General features: G+C 32.4%; 2 protein-coding genes across 3 annotated transcripts; both read left to right on the top strand.

The window, feature by feature from the left end:
* The first annotated feature begins 3,211 nt into the window (after positions 1-3,211).
* On the top strand, positions 3,212-6,537 carry PUX1 (plant UBX domain-containing protein 1). Of its 2 annotated transcripts, XM_007031675.3 has the most exons (8): positions 3,212-3,419; positions 4,439-4,526; positions 4,636-4,704; positions 4,967-5,034; positions 5,188-5,317; positions 5,418-5,522; positions 5,962-6,163; positions 6,289-6,537. In XM_007031675.3, exons 1-8 carry the CDS (start codon positions 3,342-3,344, stop codon positions 6,290-6,292), a joined length of 744 nt encoding a protein of 247 aa, XP_007031737.2. In that variant the 5' UTR covers positions 3,212-3,341; the 3' UTR covers positions 6,293-6,537. The 2 variants fall into 2 exon arrangements, with proteins under 2 accessions (XP_007031737.2, XP_017975964.1); XM_018120475.2 differs by having other exon boundaries at positions 5,962-6,537.
* Positions 6,538-9,732: 3,195 nt separating this feature from the next.
* On the top strand, positions 9,733-15,667 carry LOC18600930 (glucose-6-phosphate 1-dehydrogenase, cytoplasmic isoform). Its single transcript, XM_018119988.2, has 16 exons — positions 9,733-9,889; positions 10,347-10,580; positions 10,722-10,807; positions 10,981-11,041; positions 11,130-11,316; positions 11,654-11,811; positions 11,894-11,962; positions 12,194-12,252; positions 12,529-12,565; positions 12,885-12,956; positions 13,178-13,325; positions 13,554-13,649; positions 14,189-14,259; positions 14,743-14,858; positions 15,117-15,162; positions 15,243-15,667. Exons 2-16 carry the CDS (start codon positions 10,410-10,412, stop codon positions 15,408-15,410), a joined length of 1,545 nt encoding a protein of 514 aa, XP_017975477.1. The 5' UTR covers positions 9,733-9,889; positions 10,347-10,409; the 3' UTR covers positions 15,411-15,667.
* Positions 15,668-16,889: the final 1,222 nt, after the last annotated feature.

Consider the following 16,889-nt stretch of genomic DNA (forward strand, 5'->3'; position numbering starts at 1 on the left):
TAATGAGCATCTTGAACAATTCAACAATATATATATATATATATATATATATATATATTTAATTGCCACATACATTTGTTTTATTATGTCTATTGTTTTTCAAAGATGTTATTAGTGGGCTCAAGCAAAAAATATGTGACCAAAACCTAATGCTCAATTTGAACATAGAAAGTTCAATTATTGACTGATTTCTGTAACAGCATGTTCTCCTATAGGATAGACTTCAATTTTCAAATTTCAAATAGTATTTTTTAAAATATGTACTATTATTTTTTGTCACATGATATTTCCATTGGCTTATTAAAGAAAATGATCAATGATAAAGCGTACATTTTTTTTATATATTACAGCATTAAAGCATGTTAGTTGCAAGATTTGGTTCTCACTTAGATTGGTTCATTATGAGATTTTGACTTTATTTATTTTGCTTTTAATTAATTAATTTAGTTTAAAGCAATGGGTATGAAATTTTTTTATGTTGGGTTTTGTGAAAAAATTAAAAAAAAAAGAAAACTAATAATTGACAAATAAAAATGTAAAAGTTTGAATGATGCACTAAGTCATGTGTATTGCAATGGTATAATTGAATGCTTGACGAGGCAGTGACCTTATGCTTGCTTAACTTGAGTGCCAATTTACCCTTTAATAAGGAATCCTTAACTTGGCCAACAAAGGATGAGTAGAAAGAGGGGTGTGTAAACAAATAGAAGAATGTGTTTGGTGAGTGATGGAAGCATTATATTCAAGTGCTAATTATCATGTTCATGTGTTAGCTTGAACCACCCATAAAACTAGTTCAATTTGCCTCATAAAACAAAGAAGTCTAGCTTAGCTCATTTGGTTCACAATTGGATCAACTCTATCTAACCATTTATGAATTTATTATCAAAGATATAATAATAAGTTATAAATTCAAATTAAATTTAATATATTCATAATATCAATTTTTTTTATAAATAAAATTCAAAATAAAAAAATTAGCATAATAATTTAAAAACCTTTTAAATTATTTAATAAATTTTTATTATTTTATTTTATTCAAATGGATGTTAACATGACAAGCTGACATGTCTTAATGGATAATAACATGATATGCTGACATGGTATCTTTTACTTTCCATGTCATTGTCATGTAGGGATGAGCAAAATTAGATCGAACCAATGACTTAACCGAATCAAATGCGATTTGGGTAAAACGGTTTGGTCCATTGAATCTATTGATCCAAAAAGTTTAATCTAATTGGTTTATTTTGTTGGTTTTCAGTTGTAAAATTTTTAAACCAAATCGATTAAAAGACCAAACTAATATAAATAATTAAAAAATATAAATAGTTACGTCTTTTATATTTATTCAATTGTTAGATAACCTATAGGCATGGACAAACCTACCTTAAGGTGAATGGTGTCACATGACACTACTCATTTACTAAAAATGTTTACTTTAAATATTATTTATTTAGAGTTTTAGGTAATTAAAGATATCAATTAACTCACTAATTTTTTTTACAATTTTGTAAGGAGTGGGGTTAAAAACTCAAAATCAAACTAAATTTATCAAAAAGTAATTTTCATATTAATATTTAAATACTAGATGGAAATAAAAAAAAACATCATCTATAATTTAAGATTTTATTAAAAAAATTAAAATCTGAACTACTCTCACTCTCAAAAAATTAAAGTGTTACTCTTGAGATCCACAGTGACACTTTCTTTTCTCAATTATTGGTTGTGTTTTTCACTCTTTCAAAATAACTCATATATGTTTCAATTGTAAATAATTTTCAACTTAAGTTAAGTTTTTTAAATACTTAATGCCTAAATATTTTTTGATTAATTTGATAGTTTGGAACTCAAACAAATTCTAACTAATATAAAATAGTATTACATGTCCAATAATATTTTGAAATTACGAGTATCTATTTATTTATTTATTTTGTAGATATATTATTTGATTATTTGATTTTTTTATTTAATTTTGTGTGGTCTATAAATGCTTAACTTAGTTTTGATCAATTAATAGAAATTTGTCAAATTGTTAATTGTTAAATCAGATAATTTGTTATGCAATATTATATGCTACAAAGAAATGAGTAATAACTTTTAACATATTTTTAGATAAATAAGTCATCAAAGATATTTTAATATATAAGAAATTGTTTCGCAAGACTCAGGACCTAAGCAACAATAATATAATTTTATTAATGATGGTATTTAACAATCTTCCAAATAAAGTCGTGTTGAATTTGATATAAATATTCTCTTAGTAAATATGGATTGAGAAAACTTTTTTAATTATTATTATTATTATTATTTTAGTTATAGCACCATTTGAAAAATATTATAAATCTGTCCCTTTACGTAAAGGAGATTCAAGTTGATAATGTGCGATGATTGATTGTCTTGTGTTGGATAGTTTTATTTTGTAGATGTTAATTTTACTATATATTTGTTATGTCTAATTTTGAATGTTAATTTGATGGTTTACGTGAAAAGACAAATGTTATGTTTTTTTTAATATTTATATTATTTGTATATTTTATAATTATGGATGAAATTTATAAATTTTAATATTGTACTTTATGAAAAAAAATTGTTAAATTTTTTATTCAAAACTGAACTGATTAAACTAATTCGATGTTTGATTGGTTTTGTCCTCTTTAATGTTTGGTTGGTTTTGGTTGATTTTTTAAAAAAGTCTGGTCCATTTAATATTTAGTTACGACGGATTAAATTACGAATTGTATAATTTCTTACCCTTAACGTCATGTGAGTATAAAAATGATAAGTAATATTTTAATTAATGTTAATTAATCAATTGTTTATCATGAGAGCTTATTTTACTCAAAATAAAAATATATAAACTTGATTGAATATAATAGAAAAATACTTACTTATTTGAATTTTTTAAAATAATTTAAGAGATTTTTAAAATATTATACTTAAAAAAAAATTATTTTGAGTAAAACTTGAAATTTTTTACCATACATTCAATTTGATCTAGCTTGGATTAATTAGGCACATAAATGTGACCAAAATTAAAGAAAAATGTAAATAAAAATAAAATAATAAAAGGAGATGTGCAACGAAAAGAGCCTGGGTCCAATGGCCCAAAGCTAAAGTAGAGCCCAAAAATTAGCTTTCTTTTCTCAATCGTGTTGACAATCTGGCACGTGCCAGTGCTTACTAAAGAGGAAAGGAATAACAGTAAAAAAAAATAAAAATTGAAAGGAAACAAGAAAAAACGAAGAAATTTCACAAGAGGCAAAGCAAGCAGGAGGAGCATTTGCAGCAGCAAACCACGAAAGGAAAAACAGGAAACTGGAAACTTTTATTTGCTGCTGATGATTGTTGATGGTTCTTGGACACTGAAGAGGAGAAGATTCACTAACATTGATCCCATGGAGGCTGCATCCGCCAAGGTCTTTTCTTGTTATCTTTTTCTTGATTTAAAATCTTTCTTGGGGCGGGGGGGGGGGGGGGGGGGTGTTCAGAATCCTGTTTTTAATGATGGGTTAATCTGGGTTTTTGCTATGATTTCGTTATTCAGCACTGGGTTGATCCTGTTCTTCTTGTTGTTTGCTCAATTGGGTTTGTTCCCGTCTCTTGATTTTTGATGCTGCAAGATGGTAAAACAGATATTTAACTTAGCTCGAAAAAGAGATATAGATATAATGATTGGTTCAAGTTGAGCTCAAGTCTTTTAACATAACAAATTAGCTTCATTGTATTGGAATTAAGCTTCATCTTGGTTTCTTTTGCAATATTTAGTGTGTTGTGTGGTTTATGGTGCCGAGACCTGATACTAAAACCGTGGTGCATTCATGAACTGATGGTGGCTGTGCGTCAACTAGAACAGCTAAAGTTAGTTAGTGGAATCCTTTTTAGTTTATAGGTGAAAGTGCTCTTAAAAGTTAATATGTGCAATTAGATAAAAAGGGAAATCGGAGGAAAAAGTTAGTGCTTGGAATGAGTACCCAGTCATTTAAACTTTATTTAATTATTTGAGTGACTGTGATTCTAGTAACCTTATTTTAGGAATATCAGTGCATATGAAGTTGTGGAATCCTGTTCTGATTTAGTCTGCCAGTTTTAGTTCTGTTTTTATTTCAACTGCATCCTGTGCTTCCTGTGGTCTTTGTAAAAGAGTTACGTAGATGTCAGAAAAGGTCTCAATTATATCACTTTTGAATCTACATGATCCTGGTCTTGAGAAGAGCATATTAAGTAGAACCTCAAGATGATGTTGTATCCTATTAGTCATATGTTCGTCCTAGGTTCCAAAGAGACTGCTTTTCCATTCTTTTGCGCAATGAAGTTTGGTGAGAACATTCATTTTAACTTTTTGACTTGCGACTCCTTTATCATGTGTGGTATGCAGACTGCTGCTAGGTGTTATGCTATTTTTTTTCTTTTTTGACTTCCATCTGAATGATTTTAGGCTAAGCTCGCTGCTGCAAAAGAGAAGTTTGGACGAGAAATCCGTGTCTTTGAAACTTTGCCAACATCAAGTGAAGTCTCCAATACTGGTATGACCTGCCAAAGCATATTTTCAGACTTTTAACTTGCTTACTGACTAGAAGTGTCAGTTCATGGCGATAAACCAATAAAATGTGTTTTTCTTTATTTTCTGGGCAGAGGAGCCAGATGACTTCTATGAGTTCACTCCAGAAGATTACCATCGAGTAATGGCAAGTAAAAAGGAAGGTACTTTTGTTGATGAACTTAACTCATAATAAACTCTATCCCCTCAGCTTGGTTGAGATATTTTTACTGGTTGATTTTGGGGTTTCAGTTATGTCAAAGGTATAACCATGGCATGCTATGTATCCTGAAAAAGATATGTATGTGCACATTCTTGTTGTGCATGATTGCCAATTTTATAAAACGATCACAGTAGCCAGGTTGTTTGAAAATTTTTTATTAGAAACATATTTACATGTTTTGAAGTGGATGCTATTGTGAACAGATAAGTTCTTGAAGACACGAAAAATTCGAGAAGCAGAAGAGGCAGCTCGAAGATCAAGAATAACGAAGGTACTTGCTACTTCTTTCGGGAATCTTTTAGTTGTTTATTTGCTTGGAGTGCTTAGATCCCAATGGTTAAAGAACTTTATTCGGGATGAGTAGTGAATCTTAAGTAGGTTGGTATGGTTTTACTTGTGGTTAGGTTTATATGTTCATATGCAGGTTGTGATAAGGGTTCGCTTTCCTGATAACCACACATTAGAGGTAACATTTCATCCATCAGAGACAGTTCTGAGCTTGGTTGACTTTATCAAGAAAGTGATTGCTCGACCAGATTTACCATTCTATATATGTAAGCATATTTAAGTATGACACTTTAGGTCAGTTAGATAATAGCTAGATGTTGGTTGTGAAACCAATGCCCTGAATGCCTAATATCTGATCATGTTTAGATACAACTCCTCCCAAGAAGCAAATGAGGGACATGACACAGGATTTTTTCTCTGCTGGCTTCGTTCCTGGTGCAATTGTGTATTTTTCGTACGATCTGCCAAAAGGTTAGTATGTGCTTTCACATATATGCAGCATTTCTGGCTATATATTTCTAACTGCCAGTTGGATTTCAACATTGGTTTCTAACGCTGTTGTCATATTTATGATCATGCCATGTCGAGTTAAGCAACGTACACTTTATGGTTGTCATTACCATGTTTAACATCCAAAGTTGCTATTTCTAGTCTGGTATTGGCATGTTTAATATTGGCTTCATTTTATGTTTAGCAGGTAATGAACCAGTGTAAGGCTGTTGGATAAATACTTCTTAAACATGTTAAGTTCAACTTCTGAGAATTTCCTGTGATTGTTCACTAAATTATGTAGTTTGTACTGTTGAATGGATACTATGCTCAACATCTCCCCATCTTAATTCCATAGATTTGGGGTTATCTGACTCTACAAAATGTGATTCACTGGCTAATTTCGCTTTGAAATGTTTAGATGATGATGCTGCAGCTACCAATTCAGCCCCCTTCCTTCAAGATGAGATAATGTCTTTGAAAGGTTTGGAAGTCATTGCTGAGCAGCCAGAGCCAGTTCAATCTGCTCCAGAACCTGCTGCTACCAGTGCAGCACCTGCCCCTGTTGCGCAAGAAAGCAAGCCTACTGAGAAAAAACCTGCCAAGCCAAAGTGGTTTAAAATGTGATTTGACCATCACAAATCTGAGCTCCTTTATTCCCTTGTAGCACTTTTGTTCCATTTTGAGAGGTGTGATTCCCCCTCCATATCTCCATAGTGATGCCTGAATCTTGGCCTTGCTCCTGCAGGTGAGCTTCAGCATATGATCTCAACAGTCTTAGATGTCAACCGACAGTCCATTGTAATGCCAGATCAAAGCAGAAAGTTGTTCAATGGTGTCTAACGGGTGACTCCTTTTCATTTAGCAACCCTTTGCGGAGGATGTTTATACTTACCAAGTCAGATGTGAATATTTTGCTGTGTTAAGCCTTGGTCCTTTACACAGCTGCATAATTGCTTCCTTTGCTTCATTATTCCATAACATCCCAGTCAAGCAACCCTTTTTTGCAATGCTACATAAACTGAGATTGCTTGTGGAACAAGGAAAATTACATGCCTCCAACCAAAAAAGTGCTTCAAAAACCATTGAAAAATCCCAAATCATTGAAAATTAAAAATACTTGTACAATCATATTTCTCCTAATATTTAACTTTTAACAGCATACCAAACAAGTTTTATATAATAAATTCAGTATTTAAATTTTTCAAAAATTAAAAGTTTAGTTCATAATATTTGAGTGTTGGAATTTCTCAGTTTTATCAAATAACATTTAAGAATTGTGGCTAGACACAATTGAGCTTTGCTTAAAAGAGTCAGGGCCCAACTTGAAGGCCCCCAGAAATTGGACTCAAGCTCCAACATGTTGGCCCAAAAGCTGATATTTACGGGATGGTCATTTCATGTACCTTTACCCACCTTGTCCAAGGTATGGTCCTACAACTGTAGGTCCATGACCTTGACAATTAAGGGCACAAAGGACCGAGAAACAGAAAGTACACCCGTTGTTTCTTTTTATTTTTTGTCTTAATCTCCATGAAAATCAAGGACAGACAAAGAAAAACAAACAGGGAGTGTGAAAAGTTTTCCATTGAAGTCAATTTTCTCCCTTCTTAGATCAAGTGGAAGTCAATTTCCTACCACTTGGAAATAGGACACAAAATCAAAGGTAAAGAGTCAAAATTGCTGCTTTTTTTGAAAGGCAAGCTTGAGTCAATTCTAGAATGGCGTCACCCTATGCGTAGAGGAGGGTTTATTGTTAACTACAATTTTTTGCATTTTTGCTGAATTTTGACCAATTCAAGTCTCATTTCCCAATCGAAATTGGAAAAGCAATGACAAAAGATACATAAGAGTACAATCATATCTTCGGAAAATACTATTAACACTCAAGCCTACCCACGAAAGAATTATTCTATCATTTAGCATCATCCAATTTTAGTTATTGACATAATGGCACGCGTTATTGTCGCGTATTTGCACTCGCTTGAGAAATTTTAATTTGGGTAAACTTCATTTATTATTTTTTTAAAATTGTTAATTTTATCTAACAAAAATACATAGTAAAATTAACAATTTAATTTTATGGGAACAAAAATTATTTATAGAAAAAAAAATTACCCTATCACATGGGAAAAGTTAAAACCATAACAAATTATAAGTGGAGTTTACATTGAATATGAACATACTAACATTAATTCACTAGATCACATTAGAATTCCGCAATTAAGCCTTCTTAGGTGAAAGTTGAGAAATTGTAGCGATTTGGAAAAAAAAAAAGTGGAGTTTTTTTTTTTAATAATTAATACAGATAATTATTTTTATTTTATACAAAATATAAATTAATATAGATAATTAATTAAGAAATGGAAACCAAATAATTGTAAGGATATGATAATGAGATTGCCGTTTATGACATGGCATTGTACTATTTTTGGCATAAATTTAATTTGATTTTCTTGTTGAGCTTAACCTACCCGTCCCACCCTTCCTATATCCATAATTACGGTTGACAAAATGTGCTCACCTACCACCCGTCCCCCCTTTCCGGTTCAGCATATACTTTGGCATTTTTTTTTAGTAAGCTTTGCATGGATAATTTAATATTTAAAAATATATAAAAATGGGGCCCATTTTATACATTATTACTAATTAAATATTAACGTATTATGTTTGAAAATTAATTATATTTGTCCCCTAATTTCAAAGATTATTGACTCTTGGTCATCTAACCGCTCCGGTTTAAGAAAGGTGAGAGCGAAGTATGCAGATGGAGTATATTTCCTTTCATTTACTTATTTAGTATTAGGATATTGCTATTTAACATTTTATGACTATAATTTAGTGATGTTGATTTCATGGTACCGAATTAAGTTTGTGGGATCATAACTTCAAAAATTTAATCCGGATTTGATTTAGAGTTTCGAATTTCAATCACTTTATCATGAAATTATTATTTATTTTTTAAAATGATTAATTTAATAAGATATTTAAAGTCGGTCTATATTTATAAATTTTTCAATATCTCTTTATCTATCGGATATAAGATTGAAATAGTTTGTTTATTTATTTTTGAATGTTTGATGTGATATTTTAGATATTACAAAGATAATACTTAATTTTTTTAGAAGAAAACTTTAAATTAAAAAAGGGTTATATGTGTAAAAATATGTAAAAGGTGATGTATATTTTTTTTAAATGAAATTATTTGAACAACGACGGGTAGGATATTTTTTTTTAATCGTGAAATGGACCCCATAATATACATAAATCTTTGGAAAGGACATACGTTCTTGATCACCTCGTGTCAGGACTATCCATCTTAGCTGGACTCTGCTAATCAGGACCGTTCGTGACATCGATCTCCACACACATCAAGTGCAAAGCAAGTCGGATCCCTTGATAATTTAATTAATGGTATTGGGATTTGAAACACTTGGTTTCATTATTATTTTATCTTTAAACGGTGACGGTTGGAAGGTGAAAAGTCTTTATGATTCGTAAATTTTGTTTGCGCCACTGTGTTCATCCGTATATTATCATATTCGCAAACTGCACCCTTTGGAGTTTTTGATTTCATGGTTGAACCCACAATAAAATTGAATGTTCTCATTGACACCCTTCTCTAAATGAATTAAAGGATGTTAAAATATTTTAAAAGAGAAAACCATGAATGTTCAAATGTAAAAATTCAAAATAAATATATTTAAAATTATAAATATTTATTTTTTATAATTTTTAAAATTTTAAATTTATTTATTAACTAGACAGTAATATTTGATTCACTAATAATTTATAAAATTTATATACTGTTGTTGCATCATCTATAAATGCTTGTTTTATTCAAAAAAAATTTATTCGTTTGTTTTATTTTTATGGAATAAATATGTATTCATATTGAAATAAATATTGTGTATAATAATACAATTGGAGATGTTATATATATAATTAAAAAAATCATAAAATTAACATAAATATATCAATATTTTTTATTAGTCAAGCAAATCTATTAAATATTTATATTATAGTACAAAAGTTATATAATATGATTAATTTGATTATGGATAAATTTAGGTAGAAAATAGCCAAAAGTAGAAAACGAGCGGGGCAAAAACAGAAATACGGTGAAATGTAGGTGGGAAGGTGTGAAAAGGAACAGAGAATATTCTTGTAAACTACGGCGGCTGGTAAGAATGAGAGGCAGACAGAAAGAGTTGGTGAGCAATACAAAAAAACTGCTTAAATCCCAGAAAGTTTGACACCCACTTTTCAAACATTAACTCAATATCAAACCAAACTCTCTCTCTCTTCAAATCCCAAGGTTTCATTTTTCTCTGAGTTCTGCTGTTAAGGTTTGTTTCACTTCATTTCCATGATCTGGGTTCTTAATTCTTGCTTCTGAGGAAGTGTTCTTATTGAGTTTCTTTGATTGGTTGTTTCATTTGATTTGAATTCTGAGTCGGGTTTGTTTCTTTCTGGGATCCATGCAATAAAGTTTGCGTTTTTGATTTGTTTCTTTTGCATGTTTTTGTTCCTAAATTTCCATGTCTTATATTAAGCTAACTGTAATTTAGTAGAGTAAAAATGTAATTCTTACGTCAAGCTTTAATATTTCTTTAATCTTGGTTGATATGATGGATCAGTGTGGGATTTGAAGAATTCATTCTTGAAAACAGTTGAGGCCAAACAAGAAACTGACAACCAATAGTTCATTTCAGTTCTTGAAAACTGATCAAATCATTTAATGAATATGGCCATATGGGCAATTCAGTATCTTTTCACTTACAGCTCACATTTCTTTGAATACAGATCATACAAGGATCACAGCGAGAGCAAAATCTTCGTTTCACTTGTAAAATAAAAGCTTAGAAGATGGGATCAGGTGAATGGTGCCTTCAGAAAAGAGATAGCTTTAAGAGTGATTCATTTTCAATCAATGAGAATGTGCTGGAAACTGGGTGCCTCTCAATTATCGTTCTTGGTGCCTCTGGTGATCTTGCGAAGAAGAAGACTTTCCCTGCTCTCTTTCATCTTTATTGCCAGGTTAGGTGTTATGTTCATTGATTTTTTTAGAACTGAAATGCAATTGATACTACTTGTGGAGTTTTTGGTTGGCTTTGCCTAAAAGGCTAAGCACTGTGTGCATCGGTGTGCTAACCTTAGATGGGCATGGTGTCTGTGCAGGGATTTCTACCACCAGATGAGGTGCACATTTTTGGCTATGCAAGGACTAAGATTTCAGATGATGAATTGAGAAATCGCATTCGTGGGTGAGATATCTATCCTCTCGCTTAAAAGGGACAATAAAAGAAAGTTTTATCAATTGCTCCACTTCAACAGTTGTTCACACTTTGGCCAGAAAATTTTTTTTGCTCACAGTTCGTTTCATTTTGACGAATGATTCAAATGATAACCTTGACTGACATTTTAATTGAAATGGCAGATATCTTGTCAGTGACAGAAGTGCTTCACCCTCAGAAGATGTTTCAAAGTTCTTACAGCTGGTCGGTACAGGCTGTACGGCCCTAGTCATATGTTTACCACACTCCAATCCTATGTTTGCTCACAACAAGCAATTGCTATGATTTGTAGATTAAATATGTAAGCGGGTCATATGATGCTGCTGAGGGCTTTCAACTGTTAGACAGGGCAATTGCAGCGCATGAATTCTCGAAAAGTAGCCAAGAAGGGTCATCACGGAGACTGTTTTATCTTGCACTTCCACCATCAGTATATCCATCTGTTTGCAGGATGATCAGGCAATATTGCATGAATAAATGTAGGTACTTCTGTCCCAAGACCAACACTGTGGGAATTATATCATTTTAGATGATTTATAGGCATCTTTATGAAGAACTAATTTCATGTTTTTTATACTTTCTTCATATTTGTTTCATGATTCACTAAAGCTAAGTAAAGTTTTCATCATCTTCTCTTAAGCACAAGTTATAGAAGGTTTCTTGCTTTCTGCACACATTTTGGATTGAGAGAGGCAATATCTTGTGTAGTGATGCTACATTCCTGGAATTGTTGCTTCATTATTAAGATACTTTTGAGTTCACCCCTTTTACATGATGCTTGTATGGATGTGATAACAAGATATATGATTTTTCCAGCTGATCTTGGTGGATGGACTCGGATTGTTGTTGAGAAGCCCTTTGGCAAAGATTTGGACTCTGCAGAGCAACTGAGTGCCCAGATTGGGGAGTTGTTTGAGGAACCACAAATTTACCGTATTGATCACTATTTAGGAAAGGAATTAGTCCAGAACTTGGTAATGAATGTGTAAACAAATGCTTTTTATTACTTGATTTATTCAGCAGCTCTGCTCATATCTTGGTTTATGGCACTTGCAGTTGGTACTTCGTTTTGCTAATCGCTTGTTCTTGCCCCTTTGGAATCGTGACAACATTGATAATGTACAGGTGAGAATCCTTCTTTTGTGCATGTTTAAAAATTGCAAACTACTATGTGAAGTTACTGGTACTGTATATTAGGTTGGGATAGGCTGTCATATCATTGCCACAAGCTGCATGTGTATGTGCTGATGTTTACTTCAAAAATAAAATGTCAAAACCATTACTGGCCTGACAGCATTTTTAATTGTCAAGTAATAACTTGATGCTGATCTCTATTTTCTTTGTTTCTTCTGGCAGATTGTATTCAGAGAGGATTTTGGAACTGAAGGTCGTGGTGGATATTTTGATGAATACGGGTATGGTACATGGCACTTAGTTCTAGTATCCCCATTGTATAGGAACGTTTATGAAGAATCATGCAACTTCTCCTTCTCTGTAATTTGAAATATATTTCCTAAAAAAAAAGGAGTATCTTTGTACACTACAATGACTTTTGCTGGTTTCCATACAATTTGAGTCCCTAATTCCAACTGACTTTGGAAAAGAATACATGACCTTCCTGGTACTCAAGACTTATTAAGTGAAAGAGAACATGTTAAATATCTTTCTGAGTCTTGTTTCTCTTTGTGCAGAATTATCCGCGATATTATCCAAAACCACCTGTTGCAGGTAAGTTTATTACTAAACTCAACCGGATATCATATGGTTAAGAATGCAACCTTTGCATAATTTGCTGTGTACGTAACTGGAGTGTCTATAAGTTAGAACATCATTTCCTCTGATTTGTGTCTATAAGAAGTTTTCTTTTCAAAGGAAATTCCTTAGAATATGTGCTCATTTTGATTTCTGAAGGCATTACTCATTAGGTTTCTTGATTCTTGTCCTCTACCCAAAAGGAAAGAAAATTGAAATAGAACAAGTTGGAGGCAGAAAATGCTGTGTAGTGTTAACCTACTTTACCTATTTATTGAGTTCATTTCAACTGCAGGTTCTTTGTCTTGTTGCTATGGAGAAGCCTGTTTCTCTCAAACCTGAGCACATTCGTGATGAGAAAGTGAAGGTGCATATCTTTTCACTCCTTACTTTAGAAAGTGACTGCTTGTTGTTTATTTCAGCTTTCTAACAGTAGGATCTATGACCTCGAAGCATTACTTTATGCATAACAAACCAACTAAGTATTAAAGGCATCCATTTTAGAGGAGTTATGGTTGATGTGTTACTCCTCCAAAAGGTTCTTCAATCCATTTCTCTAGTATATGCTAATTACTGTATAAAATCCAGGTTCTTCAATCAGTACTTCCAATTAAAGATGAAGAGGTTGTACTTGGACAATATGAAGGTTACACAGATGATCCAACAGTTCCTGACCACTCCAACACTCCAACATTTGCAACTGTTATTCTCCGTATACATAATGAAAGATGGGAAGGTAGTATTGTTGTTTGTTTTTTCCTCCTATAAAAATTTTTTAGTGGCTCAGCCCCAGAAAATCTAAACAACTCATTAGGAATTTGCTGTTATTTTATTTTTTGATGTCTGAGTATGTCGGTCACTACTGTTGATTGTTTTATGTTCTTTTCATTGGATAGATGAAATCATAAATTTAATTTAAATTTCTCATTAAATTTTCTAATTTCATTCATTGATTTGTTTCCAGGTGTTCCATTTATACTAAAGGCAGGGAAAGCATTGAATTCAAGAAAGGCAGAGATACGTGTTCAATTTAAGGATGTTCCTGGTGATATTTTCAAATGTATGAAAATAATAGACCTTTAAGATTCTTGATAACTTACCTTACATGATTGTTTGTTTCCATTGAGCTGCTTTTGTAGTCTTTCCGATGAACTTGAGTGTGGAAGTGTGATACTCTCTGCCTTAAGTTTACTTGGGAAGTTATCACATTTATGAATAATGACTTCAGAAGCTTACATGAAAACTAAGATAGTAGTCTGTTAATATGTAAGGGTGTCTTTAGTGATTATTTATTTATGATAGATAAAATACATGTCATTTATTAATCTATAAAGACAATGGTGATTGTCCATGAATGAAAGAGAATGAGCTTGAACAGTTCTATTTGAAGGTTTAGTTGTACCTTATGGTTGTGGTGTTAGAGGGAAGCACATTTGTCGGATGAGTGGGTTCTACTTGTATAACGTAATAACAGCTGGCATAGATAAAGCACATTTACTGTTCTTGTCAAAACCCTTTCTTTTTTTTTTTTTTTTGACTCTTTTGAAGTAGTCTAACCTTTTAATCAGCTTGTTGCTTGAATTTTGTCTTCTTATGTAGGTAAAAAGCAAGGGAGAAATGAATTTGTGATACGCCTGCAACCTTCTGAAGCCATGTACATGAAGCTAACAGTGAGTTTGTTGGTCTTATTGTGTCAATTTCAAAGCTATTAGAGCTATAATTGCTATGTATGAGGATTTTCCTGCTTGTAAATTCAGATGTTTCCGTCCTGCTTCAAGATGTTTGTCTGCTAAATTTTTTAGAAAAGATATTTTTAAAAACCAACAGTTATCATTTCACATTATCTTAAATCTTTGGTTGTAGCGGGTGACCAGATATGAGGATGCTCCTTATGATGACTTTTGTGCACCATTGATTCTCAATCCTGAATACTTGATGGCCCTTCCTTGTTTTATCAGATTTTGGAGACATTTATATGAATTTTCTAGAATTTTCCAAAATCCATTGCCAGATTCATCAAAAACTGCTCACATGGCCAATCACAAGTGACAGGATGTAGCCTACAGTTAGTTTAAGCATTGAAAAATAGTTGCTAGAATTAATTGCTAGATCTTTATGCTTGTATATTGACTTGCATTTTTTCATTGATGCAGGTGAAGCAGCCTGGTCTGGAGATGTTAACAGTGCAAAGTGAACTAGATTTGTCATACAGGCAACGTTATCAAAATGTTACAATTCCTGAGGCTTATGAACGTCTTATTCTTGACACGTATGACTTGCCTTTTCTGTTCCTTGAAGCATTCTTGTCTACAAGGCTTTACTCTTTCTACTTTCAAATGAAATGCATCATTTTTACAAACTGTGGTAACTAGTTAACACAAACTGTGGTAACTACTACCTTCAAAGGGCTAGTAGTTGTGGTATTGAGGATTACAAACTGTGGTAACTAGTTAATACAAGTAAATTGAGAATATGAGTTGTACAATACATGTGTAATGAACAACGGAATCTGGTTTTGTTTTTACAGGATAAGGGGTGATCAGCAGCATTTTGTTCGCAGAGATGAATTGAAGGTAAGAATTCATGTATGCTTTGGAAGAAAATAACTCATAGGGGCAATTCATACTGACATTTGTATTGCTTCAATCATCAGGCGGCATGGGAGATTTTCACGCCTCTTCTACACGGAATTGACAATGGTGAACTGAAGCCAACTCTATACCAACCAGGCAGCCGTGGTCCTGCAGAAGCAGATGAGCTTTCAGCTAAAGCTGGTTATGTTCAAACACATGGATATATATGGATTCCTCCCACCTTGTAGAAACTTGCTAGCTTGCAGTATTCCTTCATCATCACCATATAAGTTGAGGTTTTTGCTGAAGTCCGTTTGTAATGCATCCAATAAAATTGTAGCCGTATAACCCTATATCAGCCGGGCCAGCCTGTTATAGTGTGCCATAAAAATATGCTTAGCCAAAGAGCTTTGTTCCCCTGCCTGTTTGAAGTATGTACCTTGCCTTACTTTGTGTGTAAAATATGATTTGATATCCCTTTAAATCATATTTCCAACTCTTTATGGAGGGTCTTTCCTTATCATACAAGAGAAGCTTTTGTTTCTGTTTTTCAATATGGCTGCTAAGGAATCAGGTTGGCTTGACCCTAGAATGAAGCTCTGCCGAACCTGTTTTGCTTGAGCCATCTTTTTGTAGTTTGCAAGAAATCTATAGCTCCACTTTGAATGATAAATACTACATTCAAAGAACTGCTGGACTTTTTCACCTTTTCTGGACAAAGATAATCCTGCATTTAAACATATCTGCCTCCAAATTTTCCATTGAAGCTAAAGGATTATACTTTTTTCTAACGAAACTTCCAAGGGAATAAAGATGGCGCTAACATCATACAGTATCTGATCTTGACTTTCTTAGATTTGAATAATCAAACCTGTAGTGTATCTGCCAGACCTTCATGCATCTGATGTATTCATTATCGGTAACAGAACTCTGAGACTTCTGACCCTTAGTTTCTTTATCAACATGCTTATCCTAATAATAATAATAATAATACTTAATAATCTCTTTCCTTGGAAGAATATATATTTATGTTTTGTTTTTCATCGTAAGTTGGAAGATGAAGGAACCAAAGAAAGAATGGTAAGATACCCAAAGCAAAGAAAACCTTGGAGGGCAGGTAAAAACCATGTGGAGCCCTAACTTTCCATGCACCTGTCTGTTGAAAGCTTTCCTTTATCAACCACACATTTCTTTCACTTCTTTTTCACTTTTTCTTCCTAAATTCCCTCAACCTTTACCTCTAACCTTAGCCTTTCACTTTTCTTGTCAAAACATGGTACCCAATATTCTTATTCGGTCAAGTTAATTAAAAGAAAGATTAAAAGTTTTGCTTCAAAAATCTATACACAAAGTCATGATTTGATGCAAATATGTTGCAACAACCCAAACCAAAATGCCAACACATTTATTATTATTATTATTATTATTATTATTATTAGAAAAATGGCTTCAGCCTAATTAGTTGAGGCATGGGGTTATGATAAAAACACTTTAATTGTTTCAAAAGAGGAATATTAAGGGGGAAATTAAGCATGACAAAGCAGATTTGATGGATGTGATGATAGCTTGCGAAATGATGTTTGAACATACTAAATTTAATGCCTTTTGGAGATAATATTTATTTGGATTTATGTGGAAAAATAAGGAAGAATCAAGAGTGGATTAATTAAATATTTAATACTAGATAAAATGTCAATGTCAATGCTATTTTATGCTTATCATAAAAC

This window comes from Theobroma cacao, chromosome 4, assembly GCF_053813885.1.
Source record: "Theobroma cacao isolate CCN51 chromosome 4, ASM5381388v1, whole genome shotgun sequence".
In the NCBI taxonomy this organism is placed as follows: Eukaryota; Viridiplantae; Streptophyta; class Magnoliopsida; order Malvales; family Malvaceae; genus Theobroma; species Theobroma cacao.

Excerpts from the sequence above, each read along its gene's own strand:
- PUX1 (XM_018120475.2), top strand. The coding sequence starts at position 3,342 with ATGATTGTTGATGGTTCTTGGACACTGAAGAGGAGAAGATTCACTAAC. Across the intron at positions 5,035-5,187 it reads GAAGATCAAGAATAACGAAG|GTTGTGATAAGGGTTCGCTT; the intron begins GTACTTGCTACT and ends GTTCATATGCAG. Across the intron at positions 5,318-5,417 it reads AGATTTACCATTCTATATAT|ATACAACTCCTCCCAAGAAG; the intron begins GTAAGCATATTT and ends GATCATGTTTAG.
- LOC18600930 (XM_018119988.2), top strand. The coding sequence starts at position 10,410 with ATGGGATCAGGTGAATGGTGCCTTCAGAAAAGAGATAGCTTTAAGAGT. Across the intron at positions 10,581-10,721 it reads TCTTTCATCTTTATTGCCAG|GGATTTCTACCACCAGATGA; the intron begins GTTAGGTGTTAT and ends GTGTCTGTGCAG. Across the intron at positions 10,808-10,980 it reads TTGAGAAATCGCATTCGTGG|ATATCTTGTCAGTGACAGAA; the intron begins GTGAGATATCTA and ends TTGAAATGGCAG.